Source organism: Heterocephalus glaber, unplaced genomic scaffold, assembly GCF_053883595.1.
Source record: "Heterocephalus glaber isolate CG9 unplaced genomic scaffold, H.glaber_assembly_v1.0 deba00000347, whole genome shotgun sequence".
In the NCBI taxonomy this organism is placed as follows: domain Eukaryota; kingdom Metazoa; phylum Chordata; class Mammalia; order Rodentia; family Bathyergidae; genus Heterocephalus; species Heterocephalus glaber.
Window position 1 is genome coordinate 53,604,887 of NW_028258143.1, and position 14,657 is coordinate 53,619,543.

The 14,657-nt window shown below is 34.1% G+C and overlaps 1 protein-coding gene across 4 annotated transcripts in view; it reads right to left on the reverse strand.

Moving 5' to 3' along the window:
* Ola1 (Obg like ATPase 1) overlaps nucleotides 1-14,657 on the reverse strand; it is a 174,603-nt gene that overhangs the window by 74,038 nt on the left and 85,908 nt on the right. For all 4 annotated transcript variants that reach the window (XM_087200550.1, XM_004857694.4, XM_087200543.1 and 1 more), the window contains one exon: nucleotides 2,583-2,758. In XM_087200550.1, coding sequence (XP_087056676.1) covers nucleotides 2,583-2,758 — 176 coding nt within the window. The remainder of the gene's footprint in view (nucleotides 1-2,582; nucleotides 2,759-14,657) is intronic.

Genomic DNA, 14,657 nt, shown 5'->3' on the forward strand with positions numbered 1-14,657 from the left:
AAGGGCCAATAAATATTCTCAAAGTAATTCAACCTTAAATAGGGAGTTGCAGATTAGAACCACAAATGGCAATACATGGCTATTAAACTGCAAGAATGAAAAATATGACAATACCAAGCGCTGACCATAGGATAAACTTTCATACACTAGGAAAAGTGTTATCTGGAGAAGGTGACATGTACATAAACCCTAAGATTACTCTTCTGTGTACCAGAATGTAAAAGAATGCTTAATAAATTATCTTATAACAAGGGAAATAAATGGATTAAATACAAATGTAACATGAATGAATTGTACAAAGTAATGTTGAGTGAAGCATGCTCACACAGATACATACAATACCATTTTATAAAGTTCAAAATCAGGCAAATTGAATTCATATTGTTCTAGATGCTGCATACACTGGCGGTATAAAAAAAGCAAGGATATTATTACTACAAAAGTCAGAATATTGGTTAGTTGAAAAGGATGATAGCATAAGAATGATAAGTGATGGGGAAATTTGGGGGTGCTAATAATGTTTTATTTATATGTGACCAGGTTTTACTAGTGTTTGTCCTACAAGTATACATTAAACTACACATGATATTAATGTTACATTTTATAATTTAAAAATAAGATGTTAGATAAAGCAAAACAAATATATTTGGCCCTGTAACCAAACTGATCTTACAGAAAATTTTGATTTATATCTTAAGTGTGACATCCACAGCAAATCATACCACTTCTTAAAATTTGAATTTTTTCAGTCTATGAAGATATATATATATATATATATATATATATTGCATGGTTTAAAGAAGACACAATATGTTTTAAATGTCCAGTCATCCCCAACTCAATAAATAGAAATAGAAGATGTTCATCGAGTGAAAGATTCAGTAACATTAATTTTCTCCCCAAACTGAATTATAGATAACCAGAATCCTTTTTTTTTTTTGGTACCGGGGATCAAACTCAGGTCCTTCCGCTTGTGAGGCAGGCGGCAGAACCACTGAGCTAAATCCCCAGCCTCAAAATCCTATTTTTGATTAAAACTAAAAGCAAAATTCTTGGGCCGCGGATTTAGCTCAGTGGTTCTGCCGCCTGACTCACAAGCGGAAGGACCCGAGCTCGATCCCCGGTACCAAAAAAAAAAAAAATTCTAAAAGCCATTGTTTTACCATATTTATAAATATTGAGTTTGTTACAAGATAATTTATAGCACGAATTCTCAGTAAGAATAGTACCTCCTCTAGAGGGGCAAAAACTAGGTGGTGGGAAGGGATGTGGTGTAAAAAAACCCCAAAACCTTAGATATTTAGAATAGTTTGTGATCCTCAAAAGCTCAAGCCTACCTGACAAAGCTTTATTCATTAGTATTTTATGTCTTTCACTAGGAAGGAATTAAGTTCAATTTAATTTTTTTTCTTAGATGTATTAACAATGAAAAAAAAGTTGAGAAATACTGACCTATAATTTGTTCTGAAACAGCTGAATCTAATATGAGGGAAGAAAAAAGCAAAATAATAACATCTTTGGAAATGAGAAAATTAGACTATAATGTTTTTTGAATATATCAGGAAGAGCTTGACAGTGAAGGGAAATACAAATGGGAAGATGATTTAGATTTCTCTGTAAACATAAATCCAAGCTATGCTATCAAATCTTGTATAGACTTTTAGGAAAATGGTTAGAAATGAGAACATAATGTTGTTACAAAAAATAACTGCAGTGGCTTTAATTAATCTAATTTTGTGGTCCTGGCAATGGAATCCAGAGCCTTGCATATCTAGGCAAGTGGCAAACCTTCTGCCTCAGCCTCCCAAATGCTGAGACTATAGGCATGTGCCACCTCACCCAGCTAAGGATGTTATTAATAAATAAGAAAATGTGCAGGGCCGGGGATTTAGCTCAGTGGTTCTGGCGCCTGCCTTGCAAGTGCAAGGTCCCGAGTTCGATCCCTGGTACCAAAAAAAAAAAAAAAGGAAAAAGAAAATGTGCAGTCAGGCACTATTTTTTTTAATGTAAAAGACAATTCAATCATATTTATACCAAAAACTTCAAAGCTGATTTTAAAGCTTCTGTTACATTACTAATGGTTATTCACTAGTAATGTGGTAGAAAATATATGTGAACAGTAGGGACAATGATATATGTTTTCATTCTATAAAAGGTAAAAAATTATCCTTCTCTCTTAAGAGTACACTCACTCATTCAGTCAACTCCTGCTGAGGACCAATGTCTAGTGCAAATCACTAATTCAAATCCATCAAACTCCTATATTCAGTCATTTATCTGAATCCAGTAAGTTTCCTATCATGAAACACTTTATTAAGCACTAAAACTCAAAGATCTACATCATAACCATATAAATGCTGAATACTGCTAACTATGGCTTGCTAGGAACACCTTAAACAGCCTATCACCAGGACCCTTGGTTGGCCCCAAAATAAATTTTTCAGGTAAAATTTTAATAGAAATAACTCTTAGATTCTAAAATTCTGTAACAATATCAGATAATTTATGTGCTTCATTTTTAAAGTTTTTAATAAAAAAAATAAACTCTTAAGTATCTAAAAAAGCCGTAAATTTTTACTTACATATTCAGGTTTTAGTTTTTTATCTCCTCCTCTCACAGCCACCTTTTCTAGTTTTTCTATGATAGGCCCAATCATTTCCTCATCTTTAAGCTGAAGCTCTTCATGAATTATTTCTATATCTCGAATGGGATCTACACTTCCTTCAACATGGGTGATATCATCATCTTCAAAAGCACCTAAAATAAATTAAAAAGAAGCAATTCAATAAACAAATAATACACATCATGATTAGACTGAGTAAAGATTTCCAGAAGGTGAACAACTAGCTACTATTAATAAATTATTCTGAATTCTATGTAAGTAGGATATTGTGGTTTTGTTTTTCCCCATTTAGTAAAACTTAGGACACTAGCAACAAAACAGCAGTTCAAGAGCCTCAACATTTCAAAAACTGATTGAAATTAATAAAATTATGGTCTTTACAGGAAAAAAAACCCAAACAAACAATGTTCCAGAATTACTGGCATTTCCAAGTTGAGTACATTAAAAGATACCGAATTCCAGGAATGAGAGCCTGAAGTTCTAAACTACACTATTAGGGTTTCCAAGGGAAACCAGATTTGGGGAGGTGGGGGTTGAAATCATCTGGCAGACCTCTTCCCCGCTTCAATCTACTTTATCACTGTGCTTCTGACGGTGATTAGATAATGAACCACTCAGACACACAATTTACACAGCAGCTAATTTCATCGGCCTGATTTGAGGGTATGGTTTTTAGGGGGCTATCAAAGAAGCAGATGAAGGTGCATTTGTCATATATGAATGACAACCATTCACACTATCTGAACAAAATGCTGCTGGCCCTTATTAGAAACACATGCTATTATCACATATTTAAAGTGCAGTTGAAGCCATAATTTCAAATTGCCAACTGGAAACATAAGGGTGAAACAACCAGATATTACTGAAGCATGTGTACTGACTTTATGCCCTTTTGAAGACATAATGTGGCAACATAATTCAACTGGGATTTACTCAAATTACCAGACAAAGAACAGTATTACTAAAAATGAACAAATACTAAGAAATATTATAAGCAGAATGAAACGATATAGCCACAAAACAATAAACACACATAAACAAATTATTTCATTAAAATTAATAATTAGATTAAACTTCCCATATATTTTCCAACATAAAGTATCAATTATTTTAGATGGAGGTGTCATAGAAATCATGAGTTTACTAAGACAGTGAATACAGCTCATTTTTCGATACCAAAGACTAAAACATTTTTGTTACATGTTACAAAGAACTTTAAAATATAATTTTCCACAATTAAAAATACTCTGCATCTTAATGTAGGTTATTCATCAATAATTAAGAAATAAGTAATATTTAAGTATTTTTGGCATACAACTGACATAAAATTTGTATGAATAAATTAACAAGAAATAAAGAGGTATACTATATTTCACTAATAAATACAATAGACAGATAAGCCTGCCCTCCTGGGAAGCAGAACATTATTTACTTCTTGTTAGGATTCGAGGCATCTCATACAATGACACAATAATATAGGAAAATAAAAAGAAAAGCTTCCTAGAAGTCAGAGCAACACAAATAATGTTACAGAAAAAAATTAAGCTTTCTATGACACTTAGTATGAAAAATATCCTATATACCTATAGGATCCAATGATGTGATATCAATATCTGTACAGTAAATAATTAGCAGGTTTTAAATGGCAATTTCTCAATTATAACTCTAAATTTTAACCAAGTGGGTAAGAGAGAAATTTAGTAATGTCAATTCTTTTGGAAGCATAGGAATTCTATTTAAACTTCTTGGGCTGGGGATTTAGCTCAGTGGTTTTGCCGCCTGCTGCGCAAGTGCAAGGACCCAAGTCCGATCCCCGGTACCAAAAAAAATAAAAAATAAAAAATAAACTTCTTTATCAGTTTTATCTCAAAAACTTTTTTTGTTTTGTTTTGTTTTTTTGTACTGGGGATTGAACTCAGGACCTTGCACTTGCAAGGCAGGGGCCGGAACCACTGAGCTAAATCCCCGGCCTCAAAACTTCTTATAATGAGCATGCATTGTTTTTACAACTGTTTTACATTGGTTTGTTGTTGTTTTGGTTTTTTGAGACAGGGTTCTGCTATACATAGTTCAGGCTAGCTTTGAACTCACTATGTAGCCCAGGCTGGCCTCGAACTCACAGCTATCCTCTGGCCTCAGCCAGTAGGATATAGTGGTTTATATAGTGCTGGAATTACAGGCACAGGCCCCGGCTGTTTTACATTGTTTATACAAGTCCTTCCTCTCCTCTCTCCTCCTTTGTTATCTCCTCCCCTTCTTCTTCAGACCTGGAGATTGAATCCAGAGGCTGCTGAGCTACATTCCTATCACTTTCTATGTTTTATTTTGAAACAAGATCTCACTTAAATTGCCCAACCTGGACTCAGACTTGCCATCCTCCTACTTCAGCCTCTAGCACAGCTGGGTTTACAGGCATGCACCCCTATGCCGACCACAAGCCATTTTTTAAAAAAACACAACAAACAAGTTTAGTTTTCAGAAAATTTTGCACAAATTTTTGTTAAAATTTTTGTTTTGCAGTAACTAGCCACAAGGGGAAAACCTTTTATGCCTAATCATTCATATAAAAATATTAATTATAGTAAAGCTTCCTTTTTCAAATTTTTATATAATAAAATTAATCATACTAGGTTTATGGATTCCATGACAAAGATTTTTTTCATTCTTTTTTTCATTTGTACATAATGATTACATTTATCATGAGCTGGTGATACATGTACATAATACATCTTAACTCTGTTTCCGTTCCTTGGCCCTCCCATCCCTTCCTGTTCTTTCTCATTTGCAAAAGCTTATTTCCATTTTTTTTCCTCTCAATTCTTTCTTTTTGGATCCCCTTTCCCTCCCTTTCCTCCATCTCCCATTTTCCTTCTTATTTGAAAAAGACCTCCCTACTTCCTCTTATCTATCTTTTATTTTGCTCTTTATTTATATCACAAAGATTTCTTACCTAGCAATCCTATCATGTTTCCTTTCACAACAAAATATGTCTGATTTTTGAAACTTAATTTCTCTCACATTTCCTATGGTTTTTCCTTCTCTCTTGCTACCTGGCAGATAAACCTACCCTTTCTCTTGCAGGGAAATGCATGTCATCTGTAAAGAACCAGACCTTTCTTTTAATTTTACTCAGCCTTTGCTTCTTCTTAGCAGTAAAATGGAAAACACTGCCTACTACTCCTGGTCAATCTATCATCTCTGTTCTGGATCCTATTCCCTCCCATGAAGTTTGCTCCACTGACTGTTTATTTCCTGAGATCTCAATCTAATATGCCTGTCTCACCTATATTTGTAGCACCTGTTTCCACTAATACTTTCCCATCAACATTTGAGTAGGCTTATGCTTCTACATTAAATCTATTATGTCAGACACCCCTGGACATTAATTCCTATCCCAGTTACTGCTTTCTTTCCTCCAGTTCAGAGCTACACTTTTTGATAAAGCTGTCTCTGCTTGCTTTCTCCAATTCTTTATCTCCTATTTAGAACTCAACCCATCCCAGTCTGGCATGTGTCTTCACTATGTTACCAGAAGTCAATCTTTGAGTACCCGATAGCTATTCTTTAGAAATGATTGTTTAGTAGCTGCAGAGCACTGAAAGTCTCTTTCACTGCATTTTTCTAACCACATTCTATCTTGTGTTGTTTTCTCTAGTCATTTAGTTTCAGGTCTCCCTCCCTTCCTTCCAGCAGTGCTGAGACTCAAACTCCAGGACCTCGCTAGTGCTCTGCAAGCACTGGACTACTGAGCTACATTCCAGTCCCTAAGACATTCCTTTTCTTGCTGTACCTCTCCTACAATGTTGATGTCTCTCTTAGATCGCTTATCCTTCTTTTACCCTCCCACTAACAGAATCATAATCCCAGAACAGTCCTAAGTGGTTCTGGTATATTTTGAGACAACATCAAATAAAATGAACCCCAAAATATCTTTTTAGTTAAATAATTTCTAATCAAAATCTATTTACTAAGTGAATAAATGCAAATATCAGTGCTTATACTAATGTTGTGGCTTTTATAGTTTACATAATCTTCTTTGTAGAGGTCATTAACTTTGTAAATAATATTTGTATGCCTATATGCCACTGGATATTCTGCAGAATACTTATTCCTTGGTATGATGTAGCAGAAATGATGAGTTACAATTAACTGAAGACTGACCAATTTATTCATTTACTCAAAGCCTACCTTATTCAATAAAAATTTTAGTACGAAGAATAAATCTATGCATTGTTTAGACATTAAATCTAACTGTGAAGGACTTCAGAAATAAAAATATACTTTGGAAATTCAGGATTTCAGAGAACTGCTTTGCTATACTATATCTTACATTTGGGTTATATTCAGTTGTTTTTGTTTTTTTTTTTGGTACCGGGGATCGAACTCGGGACCTTGCACTTGCGAGGCAGGCGCCGAAACTACTGAGCTAAATCCCCGGCCCTATATTCAGTTTTCATAAGCAAAGCAACCTTGGCTAGCTACTAGAAGTGAATTTTAAAACATCTGTTATGTATTGAAGAGTTCAAGCTTCAAAGCAACACCTTTGTTTTCTTATTTATGTATTTAAAAAAATTTTTAGTACGTATTTGCCATACATTTATCATAGGAAATTTATACCTGTAGATATCAATTCGGTTTTTTTCCCATTCCCCTCCCCTCCCTTGGTTTTTTGAGGCAGGCTTTCATTATGTAGCCCAGGCTGGCCTTGAATTCACAGCAATCCTCCTGCCTCAGCCTCCCAAGTGCTGGGATTATAGGTGTGCACCACCATGCCCAGCCACAACAATATTTTATAAACCATCTGTCATAGAAACCTTGATATCCCAAACAGCATCTCTAAAGTTTTCTTTGGAATATGAGAATATGTCCATTTCTGTGGAATATGAGATGGTCTTATTTATATTTTTCCTACCCTCTACCACTTAGTAATGTAGAGATAATGAATTTCTTGCTATATAAACTCCCACTCACTCAACTTGTTTATATGCCTTGCTACATGTAGGTTCCCCAATTGAAGAAAAGCTCTCTTTACCTATGTGTTAAGTCTATGAGAATCAAAAACAAACATCAACAGGATTTTGGTGAGGTTTTTTTGGTTTGTTTGTTTGTTTGTTTTTGAGACAGGGTCTTGCTATGCAGTCTAGGCCTTGAATTTACAATCCTCCTGTCTAAGCCTCCCCAGTGTTGGGATTACAAGCATGCGCTAGCACATCCAGCTGGATTTTGGTCTTAATAACCATTCAATCTAGTTAGAAAAACCAGCCTATTAAAAAAGAACAATATTCATTAACAAGAACCTTAATATAAGTACAATTAATAATAGGTAACCAGCAAGACCTTTAAAAATAAAAAAGTATAAAAAAAGTATAAGTAAAGAAGCTGAAGAAGTACATGACACGTAACAGGAAAAAGCATCAGATACAAAATAAAAGGTTGAAATGTACAAAGCTTACTGGAGAGTTGACCACAGTGAGAAACAGTATTGAAGAGAAGATAAACTTTTACGATATCATATATGGGTGGATGGGATAGGGAGTGCAGCTGTCAAGGTTAAGCCTAGATTTCATTTGCTAGTTAGTGGAGAGTCATCAATGGTTCTTATGATAATGAATAATAAATGGAAAGTAGTATTTTCAAACACTAACCACAAGTAAGGAACCAGCTATATTTGCTGCACTCCAAATATGATGAGAAGAAATGTGCTACAATATTGAAGGGAGCTATGAAAACAGGATGAATAGTGAGACAACCAAAGAAAACAATGTCAATTAGATAAAAACAGTGATGGAGCGGGGAGGGAGACAGGGAAGAAGGGAGAAAGAGAGGGTAAGAGATCATATCAAGCCAAAAGATTTTTATGTGCATTATGTTAAGGCCTGTGCATACAAAATTAAAAGCCCAAACCAGGTATGAAGCCAAAAGGTATTGTACAGTCAAGGTACAGATGCTAGATAAGGAGAAATAAAACTTATACAAATATATGATAATAGTAAATCTGCACCAAAACATCGTGTACATTATTTCACATTACTTTCCAGTTTGTCCTATATGGCAAACAATGACTGCTTTGAATATCTACATTGTAATCCAGAATCCCACAAATAATCAGTAAAAAGTTAGAAGGCATATATTTCTAAACCAGGAGAAGATAAATTATTAAATACAATGTTTGAAATCAAGACAAGGATATGTGTCTCAAAAAAAACTTTAATTTTTTCAAATTTCTAACTCATTCTTCAAAGCAAAGTCCCATCTTATGTCAGAATTCTGGTTCTCATCTTTTTAATTCTCTATATCATCATCATCATCATCATCATCATCATCATCATCTTAAATGAGTTGGATCTTGTTATGCTGTCCAAGCTAATCTTGACTTCCGGGATTCAAGTGATCCTACCACCTTAGTCTCCTCGATATATGCAAATGAGCCCAGCAGCTTATTATAATAACTGGAGGGAGGGGTTTTTTTGGGGGGGGCAGGTTGTTGTTTGTTTTGCACCTCTTGGGGATTGAACCCAGGACCTCATACAAATTCTCAAACATGCACCAGCAACAGTTAACACTTACAGTTTCAACTATAAACACTGGAAACTGCAAGTTATTATTTATTTTCTATGAATAACATGACAACTATTCATTCTTGCATAGGGAAGGAAAAGTAGATTAAAGGAGCAGGAATAAGCTATTTATTGCACACTCCAAATGCTCTGATTTCAAAGTGCAGTAAGCCCTAGTTTACAGGTGCACTTTAAAACTTTGGTCTTAATGTAGCTAAAGGTCCTTCCTATTTTGACAATAAAAACAATTTGAGTAAAAACAAAATCTAATTCATAACAGGACCTCAAGCTTATAATATTTATCTCTGCATTACATATAAAGTGTAGTTTTAAGTACTTTTCATAAGTTATACAGTGGAAGAAGAGCATTTTAATGTATTATATTTACTTAAAAATCAATCTGCCTTCTTTAATGATATGAGAGAACAATGCAAATTTTGAAACACATAGAAGAATAAATCATTCTGCTATCAAAATTCTGCTATCAAAATTCTGCTAAAAAGGATGTAGGTTTAAGTCTCTAACCTTGAAAGTTTGAAGTAAATGAAGAGAACTGTATCAATCAAATTTTAATTACTTTAAGTGGACATATTTATCAATCTGGAAAAACAAAATATTTTGTACACATATAAAAATGGAAATAATTAGTCTAGCCATGAAAACTGTCAATTAGTTGATATAAAAGCATAAAATGAATAGTATTACTGGACTTAATGGGTTGTACTTGTGTACAAAAGCAGTTTTAAAAGTCTTCAACCTTAATTTTTTCAGGAGAAATTCTATTATTTAAGATAAAGCCAAGGCCCTAAAATATCCAATTTATGTTACAGGTTAACTGTATTGTACCAGAATAGAGAGTAGAACTATGGGTAGCCAATAAAATTGGCTTTTGCTTTGTTTCTATCTCTTCTCTCTTTCCAGGGAAAAGATCTAAAACTAAATCTAAGCCAAAAGGAAGAAAACTATCATCTCTTTGACATATTCAAAAATTGATCTGGCTTTTCAAAAATCTTAAATACATGTGGCTGATTCTGAGGGACCAATCTAAAATTAAATAAATTATGAACTATTCAAGTATGACTTTTACACAACATAGCTGACTTATATGGATGCAATCAAGAAATGCTCTAAGTAAAAATAATTCCCAATCTTGAGACAAACATATTTACTATAGGAGGGAATAATAAAGTGATCAGTCAGGCTTTGAGAAGCCTTAAAACTCTTGTTCATTATTTTCTCCTAACTGGTAAGAGTTCATTTAAATTTTTTTAAAAATACTTTTAAAGGCTGGGGATTTAGCTCAGTGGTGCCACGCCTGCCTCACAAGTGCAAGGTCCTGAGTTCAATCCCCGGAACCAAAAAACAAACAAACAAACATTTAAGCCCTGAATCAAAAATAAAACATTGGGTAAGAAGGATGAGATACAGAGGAGGAAAAAAGACGCAGAAATAAAGACATGAAAAATGTTAAAACTGGAATTCATATTAGTGTAAGAGAAAGCAAAACAGCCTTTTGGTTATGACTGACATCACTTAACTGAAAAGAAGCACTACATTACAGTATTATATAATGTAATTCTTTTAAATGTACAGAACACTAGAAAATTCTGCTTAACAGTTACTGGTATTGTACTTATACTATAGATAATTAGATATCTGTACCATTAAGGAATCCATAAAGTCACTTAAAAGTTATGAATTATAACCCAGAGTCAACACATGTGGTTAATTATATTCAATTGCTCAAAGATTTTACATTTTTAGTTGCTGAAATACTATCAACTCTTTCCAAAAAAGTAGGCCAAAAAAGTAGCTTAGTGAGAACTAGCATTCATCTCAACAAGATTTTCACTTCTTATTTTATATTACATAATATATACTTTAAAAGTGTAAAAGGTAAATTTAATCAATGATATTTAGAGTTAGTTTTGAGATTCTGTCCTACTTCTAAAGTTGAGCTAGCTACTTTTGTTCTACTTACCCTTCCCAATAACTATCCCCCCAACACACATCGAACTCAGGACCTTGCGCTTGCCAGGCAGGTGCGGCGCCACTGAGCTACATCCCTGGCCCTATCCAATAACTATCTCATTAACTTTCCTAATTTCTAAAACATCATGTAGTCTTCCAACAGTAAAAAAATTCCTGTATAAACTGGCCTTGCCCTATCTTCCAGCCTTATAACCATCACTGTCCACAAATTCTCAGCTCAAATCAAACTCTTATACCCACTTATTAAGTCCTGAAAGTTCTTTGTGTATACTTTTTACTCTTTTTCCACTCCCATTCTTCTTTTTTTGAGCCTACATAAATTTCTTTCCTTTAATTTGCAGGTGTTGGGAATTCGATCCCAGCACTAAAGGAAGTAACTAAGACAATATCTTTGGTTTTTCTGATTAGAAAAGTAATACATGCTCATTTTATAATCCAAGTGATATGGACGTATCTAACAAAGTGAAAGTCTCTCATAACCCCAAACATCAGATAAAACCACAGGTTGGTTTGTATTCCTCTACCAAATAGACTGTTTGGTGAGTCTACATTTGCAAGATATATGATAAAACAGAAGCAACAGAAAACACTAAAATGTTAACAGCAGTTAACTCTGGACAGTGGGATCAGTGCTGATATTTTCTTCTTACAGGTCCTCTCCCATTCTTGGGCCTCAAAGATATATTTCCTTTCTTCCCATTATAAATTACATCCATCCTTAAATGCATAGTTTAATTTCCCCTCATCAACAAGATAATCCTGGAGGAACCCAGATCTAAAACATCTTCACAATCTTTGGTTTGTACAAGAGTGAGGGAATCCTTTGGAATAAATTATGATAAAAATTATGGTTAAATATATTACCCTAAATATGACTTCTGAGTAAAATGTGTTATCCTAAATATGCTCTCTGAGAAAATCCATTTTTATACCTTTCTATGTAGTAATATTATAAGGAGAAAAAAACAAAAAACTAGAATTCTGTCTTTACTACTAATACTGTAAGCAATGAATACAGGGGTCAGGGGAATTCCCTGCCATTCAAGAAAGAGACTAAACATCAAATCAGAGCTTTAACTTTTCTAATGTTTGTATCCATACTATACCCCCACTTTCAATCAAAATTGAGTGCTTCCATTTTTCATCTTCCACTTTCAAAAAGTTATGTACAGTATCTTTCATAGCCTTAATTAAATGTCACTGCAATGATAATTTCACAATGATGTCTTTTCTACTATACCTTCTGTTTGAACTGCTACGGTAATCTTTCTATTCTATTCAAATGACTTGTACAATGTACTTCAAGTGTTACAACATGTGATTCTAATCCTAGTTGGTTACCCAAGCTCAGGGATTATATCTTACATGTCTCTCCAATGCCTTGTTCTGAGCTAATATACAATTGGGTATAAGGAAAGGTAATGAGTAAAGGACTTGATGAATGTATGAATGAATGTTTTAAGTACTTATTAATACTCAGAATGTTTTTTATAAAAAACTGTTAGAGGGCTGGGGATTTAGCTCAGTGGTTCTGCCACCTGCCTCACAAGTGGAAGGACCTGAGTTCAATTCCCGGTACCAAAAAACAAACAAACCCCAAAACAAACAAACAGACAAACAAAATCGTTACAGAGGAACTACAGATTCTACATGAAGCAAAACATGTAACACATAGCAGCAAAGGATAAACTTCACAACACCCAATAAGATATTCAATAAGCATTTCAAAGAAAGCAATGCTAAGTCTAACAATAGACTGCAATATCAGGTATGAAAAGTTTGTTGTGTTTGATCTCTTTACCTCTGAACCTCTTAATTATTAGTGGTATATATCCTTTTAGATTATAAAATACCTATGTATGTAGATTTCCAAAGAAGCGGTCATATGACCATGCTCTTGCTCACCTGTTTGCTCATACTTTCTTTAAATGAGTAGCCATTATTTATAAGACCTAATTAATGGCTTGCAGAGAGAGACTAATGTCAGAAATAGACCAGCAGACTCTTGGGTTCTAGTTGTAAAAATGACATGAAATTGGCTACGTGGATGTAAAAAGAATTAAGAAGTGTTATGTACACATAACCAACTCCCCACAATGAATGTAATCATTATGTACTGCAAACACATACTAATAAAAATTAAATTAAAAAGAAAGTGGCCATAATATAAAAATGAGAAAAAATGAAATGTGGACAGTTAATTGGAAGTGTATAAAAGTTAAAAGACACAAATCTTAAGAGATAAAATTTAACAAATGTTTGCTGAAAGTTAAGAAAAAAATATTTCAAGGGCACTGAGTATAAACTCTCGAAATTTTTTTTTATAATGGCTAATTAATGGTGCCAGCATCTGGAAGGCAAATTTCAGAGATCAGAAAAAGCTGGAGCACTCACTGAAGAGCAACAGCCATGGCTTTATACCACCCATGGTGATAGGTCTCAATAAAGGCCACAAGGTAACCAAGAACATGAGCAAGCCCAGACACAACCATCACCACAGGCATCTCACCATGTTACTGAGTCTGTGATCTAAGAAGGTTGGCTTTGCCCTGTATGAACAGTATGCCAGGAGTGCTCAAGGTCCCCAAGAACAAATAGGCCCTCAACTACACAAGAAAAAGGAGACACACATCCATGCCAACAAGAAGCAAGAGGAACTGAGCAATGCCCTAGCTACCATGAGGAAAGCAGCTGCCAAGAAGTTCTTAGCCCCCTTTCCCTTCTGTGTACAAAATAGAACCTTTATAGGAAAAAAAAGTGAGTAAGATCAGTTTCTGCTCTCAAAGGTGTTTATAATCTAATAGACAAAACAGATCAACATGTAATAAATATAAGAAAATACAAACAGCGTGAAGGGGAGTAGGGTAGGAAACAATATTAAATTTACTAGAAAAAGCCTCAAGGTTTCAAATTGGAATACTAATGTTACATAGATGCCTTTTAAAGTTTAGATTCAAGTTCGTGTAGAAGTTTTGATGGAAGTATAAATTACTTAGTCCCATATTTAAGTGTGCTGATACTGTGAAGAGATAAAATATTGCCTCATTAGATTTTGAAACTGGTGTTTAAATGCTTGAAAAATGTAAACATGTGACAGGTATTAATCAGTCAAGTAAATGGCTGGCTATTAATTTTTAAACAACTATTTTATATCCTTTATTCACAATATCAATGGATTCTCTTACCTGGCTTTCTAGATACAGAAAGGGGTACAAAAGGAATGTAAAAAGGAGGAATCACCAAGAACATCTGGTATATTATAGACTAGGAAAATGACAGTTCGAGTAACTCCACATTACACAACAGGGATCACATTCTTGGGCCCAAATGAAAAGTACTGCAAAAGTAGATGTTTGAGAACCAGATAATATACTTCACAAAATAATTACACCCTTAAATACAATAACCTATAGTTTTTAAATGAAACCAGAAACATGGAAGGAAGGATAAAGCCTAGAGAGATTAAGGATGGACAAGCAAACAT